Source organism: Cetorhinus maximus, chromosome X (genome assembly GCF_964194155.1).
Source record: "Cetorhinus maximus chromosome X, sCetMax3.hap1.1, whole genome shotgun sequence".
Classification (NCBI taxonomy): Eukaryota; Metazoa; Chordata; class Chondrichthyes; order Lamniformes; family Cetorhinidae; genus Cetorhinus; species Cetorhinus maximus.
The window spans coordinates 4128090-4148568 of record NC_135917.1 but is presented as its reverse complement, the minus strand read 5'-3'; the positions used below and the strand labels follow the sequence as shown (position 1 = coordinate 4148568).

The window sequence follows — 20479 nt, the reverse complement described above, 5'->3', positions numbered from 1 at the left end:
GGTGCTTTTTACCTCTGTCCTCTTGGTTGAGAAATGGAGGCCCAAAAATGAGGCAAAAGAAGGAATAGATGATAGTAGGGACACTAAGTTTGAAATGTTCTGGAAACACCCAACCTCCAATATCGATTGAAGCCACACTGATAGCTTGAGTTTCTGTGATTCCATCCTTAAACACATCCCTAAAACATTGTCTCTCATCTTCCTAGAAGTAACAGCTGGGATTGGGATACAGTTCCATCAATGCCACAGTGTGACAGTGAACAGTTGAAGCTCATATGGAATTGTTACGGCAGCTATACAAGTCCATACAGATTTACTAATTTCTTCAGATCCTGGGAGATATTTTCCAGGCTTGTATAGAGTTCCTTCCACACCAACAGCTCTCCAGTAACTCATGCTAATTCTTCGCTTGTGACCCGAAACAGTGACCATTGTCAGAACATTCCCCTGTGAGAGATATTACAGCAACATCCAATCCCAGCTTTGCCAGGTGCCTGCACATCAGTATTTTGCAACAAGATTTGGGGGGTGGTGGGGCACGGAGGAGGTGAGGGATAGATGATAGCAATCAAAAGGAGGAACACTGACTAGTTTTCACACTAGCTAATCCAGGGACATTGAGGTGGCTCAGCACATGCTGGCAACTGAACCTGGGACCTTCCTGGAAAAACCAGAGATGAAGAATACTGGAAATCAACACAGAACAGGGTAGAAACATGCAGCAAACCAGTCATCCTTTCTGAGGAGAAGAGACAGATTATAATTTGTCAGATGTCTGATCTTCATCAGAGTTGCTGTATGTTTCCAGTGTTTTGGGGTTTGATTTGAGAGTATATAGCACTACTACATCCGACTGCTGACAAATGTCAGAGTGAAAGATAGATAGACATATTTACTGAGCCAACGTCAATTCTGAAATCATCAGTGGTGTTGGGGGAAAAGAGAGATTCAACACTTGTTTATGACCAGAAATCTTTGTTCATTATCAAATGAAATGCAATACATTGAACATTCTATAGCACTAGGTAAAGTAACCCAATAGCATAACATCAATGAAGATAGGATGCACACTTATTTATTCCTTTGCCAATTAAAATTCAAAGTCTGAGACAGAGAGTATCCGGGAAACAAAAATGAAACTACGTTTCCACTTAATTTGGACCTTTTTACTTTTATTAAGTGTGATTTACCTTTCAAATAAAAAAATGATTATAAATGAAAGAATTGATATTAAGATTATTTAAAGATCCAATTCGAACTTGTGCAGAGTTTACATAACTTTGAAGAAGCCTTTCCCCTATGTTGGGCTTCAATATTCCAGAGATGAAAGACCTGACAGTTTTACGAAACCCGGCATGTGTCTCTGTGTTTAATGTGTTGCTTGGTGCTCTCGCTAGTACTTAAATTTTCCCTCAAATCCACATCATCATTAGTTGTTGTGCTCTCAGGATCTTCTTCAGTCTTTGGTTTGTTTTCTTGAATGTGTGTGTCTGTTTTTGGTTCAGATGCAATGCTTTCTGCTGCATCATGCATTTCCTCATCAGATAGATCAGCCACGGCTCTTTCAGCTTCTTCAACGAGTTCTGTCGTTTCAGGGACCATCAGCTCTAGTCGACCATCAACTAGCCCCTTCATACACAGCTCATCATTCTTTTTTTCTTCAATCTCACCACCTGTTGATTCTATACCTTTGTTCTCTTTTCTCCTGTGCTGTCCTTGCTTTGCAAGTACATATTCTTCATCCTGTTCTGTTATTTCATCTTCTCTTTCCCCATCTGTCTCACTCCTCTGACCATCAACATAGTCGTCGCTGTTTCCTTTCCCCTCACTGTCAGAGAAGCTCTTCTGCCGTGTAATTATATTTTTAAATAGTTGCCCCAACATATCAAGTGCCCCCTTTTCCTTCCCACCAGCGTTTTGTCTACCTTCATTCTGTGTTTCCTTCCCTTCTGTGTGTGCTTGCCCATCTATTACAGTTTCCTGCTCGCTCATATCTAAATTCACATTTGTTTCTTTCCACTCTTTATTGCCACCTTGTGATGGATCTTTTCTTGTATCTACTTTTTTGTTGACATTCTCTCTCTCTCTTGCTCTGCTGCCCTCTCCTTCATTTACTTTATTTATAAATACTTGTAGCTGTTGATCCATTTCTTCATTCTTTACAGGATTTTCATTCTCTAATTCTTCCTCAGCTCTTTGACTCTGAGCCTCATCCACAGATACCTCCTTTCCATGCAATCCTTCATGCTGTTCAGCCTCGTCCAGCCACACATCCCCTTTCAGATTCACAGAATCTCCACCTTTCACAAGGTTTGAAGCTGTTCCCGTCATGCACTGAAACTGTTTGATGATCTCCCCTTCCTCTCTGCCACTCTCTGGCCATTTATCCTGAGCGCTTTCAATTCCACCAGCCAATTCTTCTCCACCACATTCTAATTCTTCAGCCTTATTATCCATTTCCTTTTTTTGGTAACTAATTTCTGAAGCTGCCATTTCTCTATTCTTCTCTTTAGTTCCCTCCCATCTGGACTTTCCAGTGGTCATTTTGTGATCTTGTGCCGAACCCACTTGCTTAAGAGCCTCTGACATACTTCCCCAAACTTCCACTGGCTTTTCTTTTACCGTCCCCAAGTTTTTACCACCACACATTTCCATCATTATTTCTTTCTCTTCTTCAACTTGCTTTCTTACTCCCCCCTCCACTCTGTTACTCAAACATTCTTCATTCGATACTTCCTCTCTTGTTCCAGGCTCATTTCCCTCACTTTTGTTTACATTCATTTCCCTTTTGTGTACTGTTTCCCCTGGAGTAACTTCACTTACCTCCAATATTAGCTTGTTCTGTTCTCTCTCCTTGCATTCCTTATATTCTGTGTCCTTTTTTCCACTCCCCAATTCCAACTGTTCTAAAGCATCACTTCTATGGCCTTCCATAACTATATTTGATCCATCTCTCTCAGTTGCATAATGATGAATGCTGTTCATTTTTTCTACAACTGTTATATTCTCATTATCCTCAATCAGACTAGTAGATTCTTCCACACATGTATCAGCTGCACCCTGTCGTGTGAATATGTTCATACTTCCCTCTTGATACTTTCCATTGGAGATATCTTCAATTGTTTTTGTTTTCTGCAGCCTGTTGGATTTGGTTTCAAAGGTGCCATTTGCTGAATGTTTCACCTCTGCATCTTGAAGGGTTGCTACTGAGTCCTGAAGTTGCTCCATACTGTGCTTCCCCACTGCGTCTGATTTAAACTCCATTTTCTTTGCATCCGAGTTTCCCTGATATTTGAAGTTGCTCTGAATATCCTTATCCATATTCTTTGTGGCAGCTATTTCAGTGTCCTAAGGAAAAACAACAAAATTAGTTAACTTGGAATTGAAGTTATTGGTGCAGATGGGATGGCCAATTGCACATATTTGACATTTGTTTCTGAATGTATAAGCAGTCACCTACTGTCCAGTTTGGTTACTTGGCCCTATTTGATAGCCAGGAGGCAGATGGTAAGAAGGGGCAAGCCTAATGACGAGTAATCCACAGACTGTACTTTCCCTCAGAGCAATATTAAAGAGCACTATTCTCACAATAAAGGGCCATTGAACATTTGCCATTTTCCCTTTGTAGTTTAGGTCATTGCAATACTAGAGGACTGCTATGACATAGCTGCAGACTGGGTTTGTGGCAGGTAGTGAGGGAACCAACATGAGGGAAAAACCTACTAGAGCTTTCCCTCGCCAATCTATCTCTCGCAGATGCATTGGTCCATGACAGTGTAGGTAGGAGTGACCAGCACAGTCCAGGTGAAGATGAAGTCCCACCTTCACACTGAGCATTTTTTAAAAATTATTTACTGGATGTGGGCGTCGCTGGCTAGGCCAGCATTTATTGCCCATCCCTAATTGTCTTGTGTAGCCTGAGGAGGAGCTGGGTGAGTGGTAGAGGAAGAAAAAAAAATAGTGCTAGGCACATTGTGCTTGGCACCTAAAAGTTCCAAGAGTGATTTTTCCATTGATCAAATGCAATTTCCCCAAGGTCCTGGCTGCAGTGTACTGCAAGCTAAACTTTGCTTTATTAATTCTTACCTGGCTCTTCTTTCTCTCCTCCAACTCCTTCTCCATGCAATTAATCTTCTGCTGCAATAAGTGCTTGGCAACTTTCTCAGTCTCCAGTTCCTGTTCATGCAATTGAGAAAACAGCAATCACTCAACAGCTTTCTGTCAAACAGAATCCATTTTTATTTAAAATGTACTGTTCTTTTGTACTCATAAGTTGAGAGATACCATTGTTTGGAAAGGAGAGGCTTTGTTTCTTTTGTGTATCCAACACTTCAGGTCACACATAGCGTAAAGTTCATTCTATACTGTCCCAATTATGGGCTTTAACACCCATCTTCTATAGAGCATCCTTACTCCTCCAGTGATATTTCCCACACCATCTTGTGCCTTATCTTGATACTGGATTGGAGACAGTTTTCCAATGCGAAATAATAGCATAAAACACTGGGTTAAGACCATTAGCATGCTAATAAAGAAGTTAATCTGTTAATGCTAAAAAGGACTTCAAGCTCAATGGAGAACATTAATAAAGCCATATCACAGGAGGGCAAGTTAATAGGGATTCTAGGTGAGGGCTGGGTGAGGGGGGAGTATTAGAATTTTATTGATGAGTTGTATAGAAAGGAGGGAACACCATTCCAGGCTTTTAGCTATTATTGGTACCTTCTAAGTATGGTTATTGTCTTAAAGACAATGTGACTCTATAGAACTCCTTTAAATTGCAGGTAAACATGAAAGTAAGGGACACATTTAATCATACCCTGTGCATTTGTGTATGTTTTCTATGGAGCTCTGCCAGCTCCTCCTCTGTGCTCTCTAGAATGTCCCTCAGTTGCTCCACCTCATACACGAGTAAAGTCTTCTCAGTTTCCAAATGGTCGATCGACTGAACTGCATCCATGTACTTCTCTTCAAGGTCTTCCTGGATGTCCTAAACCAGGGCCAATATAAAACAACTGTATTCCTTCGTGAGGTTTGTATACACAGAAAATAATGTTCAATGACCACCTGTCCATATGTACAGCATTCTGGTATAGCACGTGCACAAACATAATTTGTGATGGCTAACGTGTAAAATTATACTTAACTTGATCGAGATAAGTGATAAGTCTCAGTGGACCACCAGAGTAATTGATGTCTGCAACAGCCTCCCAATAAAATGAATGGTGCCAATTAATGCCTCCTTAAAAGGTGGTAAAAGAATATTTGGAGGAGGACAGAATTAAAGTTATTTGTAATGATTTAGATGCTGCTGGTGGGTATCGGAAATGTTCCATGTGAAATAGCATTGGTCAGGGTTGAAGAGCATAGGCTGCAATGACAAAATGACCACCTGAAGTTTTCGCACAGGTATCTTTAAGGGGCTGGGAGAAATTGCAGAGGGCATAATCTTCTTGGAAATTACCTATAGTTAGTCAATTCTCTGAATAAACAAACAGGGTTGAGTCATAACAGCATACATGTCCTTGGAAGGAATGGTGAGGTTAATGGCCTTCTCAAGTTTAATATTTTCTTCATGTATTAGCGCTTAAGCCATGCGTTAGAGCATTAAAAGAGAGCCTACAGTCAATGTGTAATTAAATGCTCATATTAATGTTCCTATGTGATGCTCATGGACTCCAGTGACTTGTAATAATAATAGTTTGCACATACAAGCCCAAACACAAGCTTTGTAATATCGGAGTTTTTCTCAATGGTGGCAATTGAAATTAATAGATTAGTCTCTGTCAACGAATCTGTCAATGAATCCCAGGATACCTAATACTCTGTCAGGACCAGACTCCAAGTAGGAATACCTGATCAGCAGTTTGTTTTTCCAATAACTCATCTACCTGTGAAATAAATACAAAGCAAAGAAACACATTATTGTATGTTGGTTCAAGAGCATATCTTATGTGACCAAGGCCTATTTCAAAGTAAGTCAGTTCACTTGTGTACAGGCTTCCCACCGCCATTCATTTCAATTGATTCAACAACAACTCCCTGAAGCTTCCATTTTGTTCTAACCCACAAATTATGGTGACAAGAAGGATATAACATCTAAATAAGATTCACCCTTTCTCCACATATCCGGGGTTTCTAGTGAAGTTACAGTGGAAGATCGGGAGATCCCTGCAGAAATTCTATCCTTTTATGTCTAACTACCCAACAGGTTGTGCTGCCTCCTTTACAAAGCTACTACTCCACAGCAGCCGAGTGACACAGAATGCAGAACTGCTCCTGCAACTCTAAAGCGTGTCTGTAATCTCTGTTAAGCCATCAAGAGTTGGTGCAGAGATGAAACTTTGCCAGAGCAAGTGCGTCCACTTGGGTTTCTCCCAGGAGCCTGTGGCTTTGCACAAGGTCCTGGGAAGAATTTGTGACATAAAACACGAAGAAATACTAAGGCAAGGGTACATATTTATTTTAGAGTACTGCTTTCTGGAAGTTCCTGGTTCTTTAAAGTATTTGGTTCACAAGCACCTGTCCCAAGCAATATTTACATTAGTGATAAATACACCAGGTGTTAAATAATTGAAAAAGTATAGGGCTATGGGGGAAGGGCAAGGGAGTGGGATGAATCAGAAAGCTCTACCAAAAAGAGCTGACGTAGGCACAATGGGCCGAATGGCCTCCTTCTGTGCTGTAAATATTCTATGATTCCACATTAGTAACCTCAACATGTTTGTTTTTTCCACCCATTATGGTTTGGCTTTGAGAGGCTACTGAGCTATGAAATTATAATCTTTTACAGCATCTCGAGGCGCTATTTGGCCCATCACACCTGTGCCAGCTCTTTGAAAGAGCTATACAATTTAGTCCGACACACCAGCTGTTTCCCCAAAACCTACAAATTGTGTGAAATTGTCAATTTTCCTTTTATTCCAAACCCAATTCCTTTCCAGAAATGTTTGCTTAGTACTTTAACAAAAATTCACAGTCGGTACCACTTAGAAAAATTAGATCATAGTATTAAGCCACTTGTATTTCTGTCTTTTAATATCAATGGGTACACTGATCATTGGGAGAGTCGGAGTTATTTAGGCAACTAATTCAGGGAACTCAGTAATCCAACTAAGGACAAAAAGAGGGTATTTAGAAATGATAAATCGATAGAAATACTTGAAAAGGAAAAAAATGCAGGGCCATGAGGGAAGAGTAAGTGAAACGGGACTAACTAGATTGCCCTTCAAAAGAGCTAGCACAGATTCAATAGGCTTCCTTTTGTGCTGTACCATTCTATGACTCTAAACAATTCTCCCAATCTCTCAGCAGAGGGAATAAAGTTGTCATCTCTTCTTGTTCAGCTAAATTTTAAAGCAGTCCTGACAGGCGACAAGGAAGAGTATGGTCACAGAGGTACCAATGCTGTGACTGGCCATCCTTCCCTGGCATTCATCATCCGTGTCTCATTGATAGCACTCTCGCTTCTGAGTCAGAAGGTTGTGGGTTCAAGTCCCACTTCAGAGACTTTAGTACATAATCCAGGACAACACCAGTACAGTACTGGGTGTGTGCTGTACTTTCGAAGCTACCATCTTTCGGATGAGACATCAAACTGAGGCATTGTCTGCCTTCTCAGTTGAATGTAAAACATACTATTAAAAAAAAAGAGTGGGGCGTTCTCCTTGGCCAACACCTATCCCTCAACCAACATCACTAAATTATCGAACTGCCTGTACTTTCCTCCATTATAAACAGTGAATTACAACATTATAACACTTCAAAAAGGTACTTCATTGGCTATAAAGCACTTTGTGATGTCCTGAGTTTGTGAAAGACAATGTATACCGGTGGCATAGTGGTATTGTCACTGGTAATCCAGAGACCCAGGGTAACACTCTAGGGACCCAGGTTCGAATCTCACCACAGGGGAATTTGAATTAAATAAAAATCTGGAATTAAAAGTCTGACGATGACCATGAAACTATTGTCAATTGTAAAAACCCAACTGGTTCACTAATGTCCTTTAGGGAAAGGAATCTGCCGTCCTCACCTAGCGTACATGTGACTCCAGACCCACAGCAATGTGGTTGACTCTTAAATGCCCTCTGAAGTGGACTAGCAAGCCACTCAGTTGCATCATTTTGTAATAAAAACAGAAAATGCTGGAAAAACTCAACAGGTCTGGCAGCAACTGTGGAGAGAGAAAAACAGAGTTAACGTTTCGAGTCCAGTATGACTCTTCTTCGGAACTCTTATTGTTTAGAAGACTCGAGACTCGAAACGTTAACTCTGTTTCTCTCTCCACAGCTGCTGCCAGACCCAGATTTCCAGCATCTGCAGTATCTTGTTTTTATTTTGGTTGACATTTTGTTTTGGGTTTTGCAAGTGCAGGCTGGTTGAGAACGGTCTGTACTCTGCCTATTGCATGCTGTTTGATTCGATCAGCTAATCGCTGTGACATACGGCCTATGCACCGGCACTGAAATTCATATGTGACATTGCTCAGTTGTGTGTTAATATTTTAAAACTGGAGTTATATCCCTTCTCAATCTTGCTTTGAATATCAATCTGTCTTCATAACAAAGCAAACCACTTCAGCACAGCATGGAATTCATCTTGGAATGGATAAATGTCAAATCATTATTAACACATTGCGTAAGTCAGTTAAATACTGCAGTTTCATTGATCAAAGTTAGTGCTGGGCAGTGGGACACTTATCCACTTTTTGTGCCCAATGGCAGCAACATGTTTGTCTGTAAAACTGTCTATCCCAATAGAAGAAGTGCCAGCAAGGGACTGTTTCCACATCCTGTGCCTCAATCCAAAGATTTCTTTTTAAATGAGGTGGTTTTGTATTGTTATTGTCCATGTCATTTGTTCCCAACAGGAATTAGTTTTCATCACATCAGCCATTTATTTCTACAGGAACATCCTGTGCTGGCGAGGCCAAAAACTTAAGCATGTGTCCTGATCCTATGCTTTACCTCTTGCTGCGGTCGCACCAGTTTCTTCGCACAGGCCTCTTTAGCCTCAGCAAATGAAGCTTTCTTGGCTTTGGACTTTGCATCTGCCTAGAGGAGAAACAGAAAAAGAGTGAGCCAGGTCATGGGCCTCAGTCAACAAAATCAAGAGCAGAAAGGTTGAAGGGATTGGTCAATCTTGATATCAGCACAAGCAGCAACGAATCACCAGCTTATCAGCAAGAACTTCCAGGCTACCCAAAATAAAAATCCTGCCAAAACCAACATTATTTATTTTGTATGCATCTTCCTACAGATTAGTTCTTCTGTGGGTCAGCAGGCTGCATTCTCCTTTGCCAGCATAAGTCCACGTTCAGTTGTATCAGATGAGTTTGCTGTTGGGTAAAACAGAGTTTTTCTGCTGATTGATGCTTTACCTCAGTGAGGTGCGTAAACAGCCCTAATGAGAATGGATGAAACTCATCTTCTCTCTTTATGGGTCCCTCGTTAACAGCACATTTCATCGTTCAGCCAAACTGTTACACGTCATGACTGCACAGTTGGCATCAAGCTGCAAATGGCCAGCAAGATGTCTGTTTAAGTGTGGGATTAATTCAAACACTCTTTCCCCTTTCTGGTGGTGAAGATAATCAAACCGAGATATGTATAAAATTTCCTACAAAGTGAAAAAAAACGGAGTATTTTTAATATACACAACTTATGTTGTAATCTAGTTGGGCTAAAGGTCCTGCTCCATGTTATATGTCCAGTACACAGAGTGCTTATTAGGAACATTCATTGTGCAATGTGAAAATGGCATTCAGCCTGTGAAGTATTTTTCCTTAAAAAGATTGAAACCAGGGGTCGGTTATGGGTAGTCCATGGCATCAACATCCCCACAATACACACCCCCACCCATACCCTTCAGTTCTAGATATTCGATTCTCTGCATTGTTTTAATTCACTTCTCCTGCTTGTCTAGCCTCAATAGCCCAATGTTACTAACTTTTGAGGTGGCTAACCTTTATTTGTCCCATAGGGCATGCAGATCATTTAATGCAGTTAAATAATCTCGTCATGTCACATTTTTGTGGTGCAGCCAAGCCTGTCTTCCAACATTATTGATGTTTTTAAACAAAAAGGTCAGGGACAAAGTCCTTGAAACCGTTTTTGCTCTTAAAAAATGTTTAAAAGTAGCTCAGTTAATTTGTCCATTTCCTTATTGTATAGAATGTCTGCACAAAACAACAAACTACTTCAGCATTGACTTGGAACTTGCCTTGGAATTGATCAATGTCAAATTTTGATTAAATTACTGCATACTTTAATTAGCCATTATGCTGATTTAGTTCAGTGAAGTTGGGGCTGGGCAATGGGACACTTCCACTTCTTGTACCCAGTGTCAGTCCCATGTCTGACTGTAACAGTATTTATGCGAATACAGGGAGACCCAGCAAGAAGCTGTTTCAACCCTAAATCGTATGTTCTCAAGGGACATGAGGTCTAGAATTGGCTCTCCAAGAAAGTCAATTGGGCCAGAAACTGCACCTTCTCAGTAATCCTAGCAGAAGCAGGAAATATTAGTCACAATGAGCCCTAACTCCATTAATGCCATCACACAATAACATGGCGTGCTGTCTGGTAATTGCAATTTTCCTTTATGACAAGCATTTAATGCAAATTCAGCTCATTTGTATAGGACTCTTGCCTCTGAGTCAGAAGGTAATGGGTTGAAACCCCATTCCAGAGACAGTGCTGAGGGAGTTCTGCACTGCTGGTGGTGCCATCTTTCACAGGAGACATCAAGTCAATGCGACTCCCACCTGTTCCAAATGGATAGAAAAGGTCCCAAAACAAGGACAAAACAGGGAGTTCTCTCAATATCCTGGCCAACATTCAATCCTCAGCCAATGATACCAACTAGATTAAGTGTATATTTATCTCATTGCTGTGCATAAATTGGCTGCTGTGTTTGCTTATTTAACACTTACCAAACTTCAAAAGTTTGCAAAGACGTGAAAGGCAAAACATAAATGAAAATTCTTTCTGACACTCATCGGGAGGCCCTCATCTGGCGCACTGCCCATCCTTCTTCCTCTCCTGGGTTACAAATAGGTGGTGGATCTTCTTGGATGGGAGAAGGGCTGGTATTCCCACCACTATCTCTCAGGTACATTTAAAAAAGACTTGCATTTATATAGTGCCTTTAACAACCTCAGGTCGCCCCAAAGCGCTTTACAGCCAATGAAGTACTTCGGTTCCTGTGGAGGTTCTCCTGATTATTCTGTGCAATTCTGGGGGCAAGAGCCACAGAAACTATGGACAAAATGGCATAAAAAGCTCCACACTGCTTTTCTGTCGTCTCTGCGGCTCTTGCACCAAGGTTACAATAAACAAGCAGGAGGATCTCTGCGGAAATTTACTCGGTTAGTTAGCTGTTCTCAGCCAGCGTGGTAACGTCCTTGAATTAGGGAGGCAAAAATCAGGCCAGGGCTTCTGCTTCTGATTGGTATCTAGTGACCCATTCCAGAAGTAGCACACATGTAAGCAACAGATGAGGATAAAATTGGTGGTGGCTGGGCTGAACTCCCTGCAATTAACTAGAATGCCAACAATCACTGTCCAGGTTGCTAAGCAGCATGAAGAACGGTTACTTGGGCAGAGTGTTAGAGAGTGATTGGTACCTGTGGAGTCAACAGGCCTCGAGGAGAGGAGGTGGTAATTATTTTTCAAAAACTACTCTAAGTAATAATGCAGTTACTGGATTTTACAGTTTCTTCTCAATTAAATATAGGCTCTTCTCAGAATCATAAATCGACATAGCACAGGAGGTGGCCATTTGACCCATCATGCCTGTGCTGGCTCTTTAAAAAAGCTATCCAATTAGTCCCACTCCCCTGCAGCCCCATACATTTTCCCCCTTTAAGTATTTTCTCAATTCCCTTCTGAAAATTCCTGAATCTGCTTCCACCATTCTTTCAAGCGGCGCATAACAGGTCATAACAATTTGCTGTATAAAAAAATGTATTTGTCTCACCTTTGGTTCTTTTGTCAATTATATCAAATCCGTATTCTCTGGATACCGACCAATGGTTTCTCCTTATTTACTATATCAAAACTGTACATGATTTTGAACGTCGCTATGAATCTCCTCTTAACCTTCTCTACTCCATGAAGAACAATCCCAGCTTCTCAAATCTCTCAACATAGCTGAAGTTTCTCAGCTCTGATGCCATTCTAGTAAATCTCCTCTGCACCCTCTTCAAGGCCTTGCCATCTTTCCTAAAGTGCCCTGCCCAGGATTGGACACAATACTCCAATTGGGGCCTAACCAGTGATTTAAAAAGGTTTAGCATAACTTCTTGTCTTACTCTATGCCTAGGAATAAAGCCAAATATCATGTGTTTTTTTTTTTAAAAACTGACTTTTCAACTTATCCTGCCACCTTCAAAAGGTCTGTGTCCATACACCCCCAGGTCTCTCTGTTCTCACATCCCCTTTAAAAGGTGCACCTACAAAATAATTAATTACAGATTAAATCCACTATTAACTTTTGTTTTATAAACTAATAACAACATGCATAAGAAATGACAGATACTAAAAGTACAATATAAATATAACAAGTGCAATGAAGATACTCAAAATAGATTAAATTACCCTTTGTAAGAAAGCTTCCAGCTTGAGCTGAAATGTATTATCAACTTAATGAACAAGTTCTTGATGCTATGAATTCCATCTCTCTGTACTCCAGTTCAAAAAAGTTTAAACCGAAGAGCTTCACAATTTGTTTTGACCATCGGTTTTCAGAAGCCCTTGCTGCCTCAAAAACTCCAACACTGAACTCTTCAAAAAACAGCATTCTGTGGATTATCAGCTGGTTTATTCTTTCCCAAAAATTACCTCACACTTAAGAATGATTAAAAATAGGAGAAAGACCACAAAATACACATCTTAATTTACAGAAATTCAATGGAACACTGCACATCACAAATATACAAGTTATCGTAAATGGAACAATTTGCATTTATATAGCACTTTCAACATAGAAGAGCATCCCAAGCTGCTTCACAGGGGCTCAGGCAATTCTCCAAATTAAATCAGGAAACAAATCTGTCTAATATCAAATACACAATTTAATTATTAAAACAAAAGAGATAAAAGAATCCAGGCTTGGTCACACCAGCTGAAAACAAAGGAAACTTAATCAGTTCCAAGTCCCAAAGTCAATCACAGTTCCGCTCAAAGCTCCAACATGATAATACACCTCCCAGTTGGTGACTTATTAATTTAAAAATTAAACTGAGATGAGGTAATAAGTTTTGCATTACTATATTCCAGCTCATATAGGTCAAGGCAGTGCTGACAAACTGTCTGGCTGACCCTAAAACTTGATGAACTGGATTGTTAAGGTACATGCATGTGTTTGAAGGCGGGGGGGAGAAAGAGAACAGGGGTTAGGATTTAAAGGTGTAATCTCATTGGAGTTTTACAGGTATGTTCATTATACATTATATTCAAATATGATCATATGCTGCCTGTGGGAATTGTTTCAGAGCAACTTGTTCTGCTCCTTTTATTCCTCTCCTTTCAATTCTCTCCATTAAGTGCTGACTTCTGCTGGATATGCTTCCATATATCTCAGCAGTCCTCTGGTATCTCACCCAAGATGTTATTCTTCATGTCTGAGCCTAGACTGAGTGTCAACAGGCATTACTTAGCTCTGAGGTGCCTCCAGGTCAAGCTCAATTTTATCTGCACTCAACATCAACATGCAAATACTTCCAACAGGTTACTGAATGGCAATCAAGCAGGAACCCTGTCTGAATTTACTTCACTTCCAACACAGGGCCATTTGTAGCAGCCAGACCACACTGCTGTTCTAGCTTAGCTTACCTGCCTAATGCAGCACAAAACAAAATCAGGTCCTTTCTGATCTAAAACAAAAAACTACTGCGGATGCTGGAAATCCAAAACAAAAACAGAATTACCTGGAAAAACTCAGCAGGTCTGGCAGCATCGGCGGAGAAGAAAAGAGTTGACGTTTCGAGTCCTCATGACCCTTCAACAGGGTCATGAGGACTCGAAACGTCAACTCTTTTCTTCTCCGCCAATGGTCCTTTCTGATCTGTTTGACTCAATAACAACCACATGTTGCATTTATGCATCGCCCCATCATACAGAAGCAGCACCGATGCCTTAAATGGTGGTCACACAGCATCTTGGAGCTCACTTTCGAATCATTTTGATGCAAGGCTAGTAAACAGTCTCCTTTAATGAATTCCTTCCCTCACCTTTGACTTTATTTTCCTGCATTTTATTGTAAAGCAAGCTGATATGACTTATGAAAAATCAAGACATTTTCTTGAGGGAAGGAGAAACTGCAATCGGAATTCAATTTCACAAATGCCCTTGATAAGTGGGAGCTCTTCTGTGGAAAGAGTTACATTCTCTCTCATAAATTCACCAAACTGTAAAAACTACAAAACAAATAATCACACAACACAGGCAGTCTCTTAAACTTGGACACATCGTAGCTTGCTGACTTGCAACGGCCAGCGTAATAAACTGGTGCCAGCATATCCAACAAAAATAGGAAGAGCACACCACTGAAAGCTGACCCCACCCCAAAGCTACACATCCATTTTTGGACTGCACGTGTGTTTGTGGTATTTTCACTGCCCAGGAAGGCTCGTGTTAGAGAAGATGCTATCTAGAAGTACCGTACCTTGGTACGGTATGAGATGTTTAATACACTTAAGCAATGATCTGTTACAACCTCCAGAAATCTGATACTTCCTCTCTTTGTTTCCTCCCATTCCTTTTTTTAATTCTGTCAATATGCATGCTTATCCTGTATTTTTCAGATCTGAAGAAGGGCACAAATCTGAAATGGTGCCCATCTGTCCTCTCCACAGATGCTGACTGACTTGCTGAGTTTTTAGTCTTTCCTGGTTTTGCTTATGCAAAAAAAGAGTAGGGTACGGATTTGCACATGCAATTTCCCACAGTACAAGATTACAATCTCACCACTACACCATCAGGAATTGGCACCAAATGGAGGCCTGCACAAGGAGAGAAGGAAAGGTCATAGGGCACATTCGTCATCAAGAGGTGCGCAAACAGCCACTGGCAGAGGCTCTCATCAGTATGTGTTGCAAATATTCAGCACCATAACATTTATGCAGCCTGCAGGAGCAGAGAATCATTAACTATTGCTCTTTTGTAGTCAGTAGCAAGAGGAACAGGCTCCCTTTAACCTTCGCCCTCATTATCCTCCACTAGTTTCCAATTCTCCAGTACATTGACTTGAAAATCCTTAGCTTAAGCCTTCAAATTCCTTCATTTTACCTCACTGCTGTTTGTTTGCTTGCTTTGAAACTGCTGGGTTAAGGTGAGCAAATCTCAGATTGCAGAGATAACTTAAACATCTCATAACTATCAAGTGATTGCTCCAAATTTGACGGCAGCTGTTCTGGGTATGCGTGCATATTCCTTTATCATATCTGGGGAGACTAAATCCCACTGATAACATTACTAACTTTTTCCATTTTCTAGGAGGCTCCTCTCTAAAGAAACTCCCTAGTTACAGGACAAAAATCATCCAATCCACAAGAATGATACTGGGACTGCTGAGAAAAATAAACTATTCCAGAGAATTGAAATTTCTTAAATAAAATTCAACATTCACAACACCAATGTTCTGGTACCTGTAGGAAGGGAGGATTAGTCATATGGGGTCAAGGCCACTGTGGGGTACAGTGTAACAAAAAAAAATGATATGACCATAATTGGGTTCCCACCTCCCCTTCAAAATAATTTGGAAATCATATGCACTGTTAATATATAGATTAAAATATGAAGTAATTTTCATACAGTATTAAGTACTGTACTATTAGTTCTATAGTCATGACACATGGCAGCTCTACTGCCTTTGAGTAGCTTTTAATAAGAAAAGAAATCCATCTTTTATCTTAATTAGGTGTCAGTTGTGGCTCAGTTGGTAGCACTCTCACTTCTGAGTCAGAAGGTTGTAGGTTCAAGTCCCACACCAGAGCCTTAAGCCGGCTGACAACTCAGGGAGTGCTGCATTACCAGAGCTGCTGTCTTTCAGATGCCATGTTAAACTGAAGCCCCATCTGCCCTTTCAGGTGGATTCCATGGCGCTATCTCAAAGAAGAGCAGGGGAGTCCTGGGCAATATTTATCCTTCAATCAACATCACAAAAAGAGATGAACTGGTCATGTTAGCATTGTCGAACGTATGGTAGCTAAACTTACCGATGACACCAAGATAGGTAGGAAAGTAAGTAGTCAAGAGGAGGTAGAAAATCTGCAAAGGGATATACACAGGATAAGTGAGTGAGCAAAAATGTGGCTGATGGGGTATAATGTGGGTAAATGTGAACTTGTTCATTTTGGCAGGAGGAATAGAAAAGCAGTATACTATTTAAATAGAGAAAGATTGCAGAACTCAGTGGTACAGAGGGATCTGGATATCCTGGTACATGAATCACAAAAAGTTAGTGTGCAGGTACAGCAAGCGATTAGGAAGGGAAATGGAATGTTGTAATTTATTGCAAGGGGAATAGAATATAAAAGTAGGCAAGTTTTACTGCAGCTGTACAGGGCCTTGGTGAGACCACATCTGGAGTATATACTGCATACAGTTTTGCTCTCCTTATTTGAAAAAGGATATAATTGCATTAGAAGCAGTTCAGAGAAGATTCACTCGGCTCATTCCTGGGATGCAGGGGTTGTCTAATGAAGAAAGGTTGGGCCTTTATCCATTGGAGTTTAGAAGAATGAGAGGTGATCTTATTTAAACATATAAGATCCTGAGGGGATTTGATAGGGTGGATACCCAGAGGATGTTTCCTCTTGTGGGGTAGACTATAGCTAGGGGACATAGTTTAAAAATAAGACAGAGAAGAGGAGAAACTTTTTCTCCCAAAGGGTCGTTGGTGTGTGGAATTCTCTTCCCCAGAAAGTAGTGGAGACCGGGTCTTTGAATTTATTCAAGGCAAAGTTAGGTAGATTTTTGTTCGGCAAGGGAGTCAAGGGTTACGGAGGGCAGAAAGAAAAAAGTGAAGCTGAGACCACAACCAGATTAGCCATGAACTTACTAAATGGAGGAGCAGACCCGAAGGGCAAAATGGCCTACTGCTGCTCATATGTTCCTATGCTGTTTGTGGGATCTTGGTGTGCTCAAATTGGCTGCTGTGTTTCCTACATCATAACAGTGACTACACTTCAAAAGCACTGTTGAAGCTGCTTCAAGGCATCCGGTGGTCATGAAAGACATTACATACATGCAAGTGTTTATTTCTTACTTTCAGATCCCTGCTCCCATGTAAACAATACAGACCCTCCCTATGTTTCTCAGTTTAGAGGGGATGGGGGTGAAGAATGGAATTATGTGACTCATCCACGTGACTGTCGACAGCCCTGGGAATACTCAGACAGTTTCAGCATCAAATATTGCCAGCTGAGGCATAGCAGTGGCAGATCTGGAAAAGTCAGGAAATCTAAAGGAGATGTTACCTTCCAGCCCTGTAAAGTGGAGGAGATAAAGCAGCTCCAAGCAACATCTGTATTTATATTTCAGTCAGTAAGCCTTCCTGAGTTATTTCTCAGCTTTCCCAATACATCTGGGCCTCTGCAGCTTGTTTCAACTCTTCCCTCCCCCACTGGCTAACTTCTCAGCTATACCACTTCAATTCTTTCTCGTATTGATGACCCAAGTTGTATTTTCCCCTTTACAATTGTTCTATGGCTACAATATGTTAATATACATTCATATCTTTCAGTGTACATGATAGAGGATACACAGTGTGCTGTAGAAATAAATAAACTTTACAGGATAGCTTGCATATTGGATGACCAAATTCCAGCAAATGGTGGTCACTGTGTACTTGGTTTAAAGATTAACTAGCAGTTCTGGGTGAGTAACAAGTGAACAAAGATGTTTTTTTAAGTGAAAAGTCAAACATTGCCCTAGGCAATGGCAGGGAATTTAATAATCAGGAAGGCCAATTCCACCCATGTTACGTTATTTGGCCAAAAAGACCCCACAAGTCTGGCGCAGACATGTAGGGCCAAGTGGCCTCTTTCTGTATCATAAACTTTCTATGATTCTAAGCCCTCTACTGCAGCAACCAATTGCTTCCTAAATGATTCCAGGTTTTTTGCCTCCAACCAGACCAGAATAATTGAACTTGGATACTGAAAAATCAGCCACCCAAAAGGAGCAAGGTCAGTCATTTAAAAGTCAAGTAAAGTGCTGCCTTTTGTGAACACTACGTCACAATTAGTTGATGATATCTTCCTGGGAAGCCATTCCATGTCTTGACCACTGTGTGCGTGAAGAAGAATTTCGAAATATCTGTCCTAAATTTAATCTGTTAATCGTTAGACACCTTGTCCGACTAGAAGTTAGCCTCAGATCATCAATTTCAAGAGATTGAAATCCAATTCTCTATAGCCTTCCCTCATAATCCAGGCTCTTGACAATAAAAAAAAATTCAGCATTGCATTCCAGTGACTCCCTTGCTTCTCGGTGACCAGATCTGAACGCATAATTCAAGGTGCGGTCTAACCTGAGCTCCATACAATTTGGTTATGACTTCCTCTGACTTGTGTTCTACAATTTTGGCTTTATAGCTCAATATTCTATTTCCAATGAAGCAGAAAAGGCCAATAGATTAATCAGAAGTTTTTGAAATTATGATATGTTGAATGAGAAAAGGTTATTTCCTCCCGACTGTGGAGTCAGTGACAGGGATCTTCAATTTAAATTTGCCACTGAGGTAAGAGAGCAGACAGATTTGGAAAAATGTCTTAACTCAAAGAATTATTGGAACATGGAATTTTGCCAGAGGAAATGGCTCAGACAGAGACCATTGTATCTTTTAATAGAAAATTGAATAAATATTTGAAGCAAGACAACAGAGACAAAGCAGTGCAGTGAGATTAGTTTGGAATTGCTCTAGGAAAGAGCCAGCACAGACACAATAGGCAAAATAGTCTACCTGTGCTGTAAACCTGCATGGATCCAGAGTTAATGGAACCATAAAATAACATGCCCCGGCTCTGTATTTAATTTAGTGATTTCAGCCAGGACATTGGTCAGGATGTTACAATTGGCCTACACACCTCTAGGTTAGGGAGGAGGGATAAATCAAGATAGAACAAAATACTGCGGATGCTGTAAATCTAGAACAAAAACAAAAATACCTGGAAAAACTCAGCAGGTCTGACAGCATCTGCGGAGAGGAACACAGTTAACGTTTCGAGTCTGAATGACTCTTCATCAGAACTAAGGAAAAATAGAAAATAGATGAAATATAAACTGGTTTAAGGGACAGGTAGAGCTGGATAGAGGGCCAGTGATTGGTGGAGATTGCCAAAAGATGTCATAGACAAAAGGACAAAGAGGTGTTTACGGTGGTGATATTATATAAGGAATGTGCTAATAGGTGACATTAAGGGTAGAAAGCAGGACGAGCAAGGTACAGATAGCCCTAATGGGGGTGGGGGGGGGTGGGGTGGGGTGGGGGTAAGAGATCAAAATAGGCTAAAAGGTAGAGATAAAACAATGGATGGAAATACATTTAAAAATAATGGAAATAGGTGGGAAAAGAAAAATATACATAAATTATTGGAAAAGGGGGGATCAGAGGGTCATGAATCTTTGAAATTCTCTTCCCCAGACAGCAGTGGAAATAAGGTCAATGAATGTTTTTAAGGCAGAGGTAGATAGATTCTTGACTAACAAGGGAGTCAAAGGTAGGCGGAATGTGGAATCGAGACCACAATCAGATCAGCCATGATCGTATTGAATGGCAGAGCAGGCTCGAGGGACTGAATGGCCATTCCTGCTCCTAATTCGTATGTTTGTATGTATGGAAGTGGATAAACAGACTCTGCTGTGATACTCCTGGAAAGGTAAACTATCTGCACACAGTGGGAGTCAACACATTCAGGGGGCATGATTTTCTTTTAAAAGTCAACACTAAGATAAAGATCAATAATATGTAACAGATTTTCCTTTTGCATCTGTACAGGAAATTAAGTGAATTGGACAGAGTTCAACACAGGAATTTGAATAAAGGCCTTTAGGTGTGGCAATGGCTGAAGGAAACTAGTAAGGAAGTCATTTCAGACCAAGAGTCCGGTTTCAGCATTATGCTTATGAAATCATATCTACCTATATATCCAGGGGGCCTGATCGCCACTTGTGACATGGAACAGAGGAGACACAGAACCTCTTTCCCTTTCATTGATTGGCCTGGGGGTGATAACTGAGGGTTTCATTATTAGAACCCATTTTTGTTTTGAAAATAAAATGCGTCATTAATTGTAACTATTTAATCACAATACTTAAAAAACAAACAAATTACCTCTTGAATCATCATCATCATGTTTTCATCCTCGGACATTTCTCTCGACAGGAACCTTCTCCGGGAATTGGCCGGGGTCCCCATCACTCCGCCTTTGAATCAAGCCTCTCGTTGTCTTTCGGAGATAAAGTTGCCC

General features: G+C 40.7%; 2 protein-coding genes across 3 annotated transcripts in view; both read right to left on the bottom strand.

Annotated features, from left to right (window-relative positions):
* Nucleotides 1-20479, bottom strand: part of cdk2 (cyclin dependent kinase 2) — a 434240-nt gene that overhangs the window by 348071 nt on the left and 65690 nt on the right. The window lies entirely within an intron of this gene.
* LOC144672583 (uncharacterized) lies at nt 1152-20475 on the bottom strand. Of its 2 annotated transcripts, XM_078534399.1 has the most exons (6): nt 20344-20475; nt 8970-9056; nt 5856-5891; nt 4820-4990; nt 4087-4176; nt 1152-3348 (listed from the first exon to the last, which is right to left on the bottom strand). In XM_078534399.1, exons 1-6 carry the CDS (start codon nt 20425-20427, stop codon nt 1342-1344), a joined length of 2475 nt encoding a protein of 824 aa, XP_078390525.1. In that variant the 5' UTR covers nt 20428-20475; the 3' UTR covers nt 1152-1341. The 2 variants fall into 2 exon arrangements, with proteins under 2 accessions (XP_078390525.1, XP_078390526.1); XM_078534400.1 differs by lacking the exon at nt 5856-5891.

Bases quoted from the DNA above. Each gene is read 5' to 3' on its own strand.
- LOC144672583 (XM_078534399.1), bottom strand. From the start codon at position 20,427: ATGGGGACCCCGGCCAATTCCCGGAGAAGGTTCCTGTCGAGAGAAATG. The intron at 5,892-8,969 runs GTAAAGCATAGG...TTTATTTCACAG, and splicing joins TGGTGCGACCGCAGCAAGAG to GTAGATGAGTTATTGGAAAA. The intron at 4,991-5,855 runs GTATTCCTACTT...GCCCTGGTTTAG, and splicing joins AAAAACAAACTGCTGATCAG to GACATCCAGGAAGACCTTGA.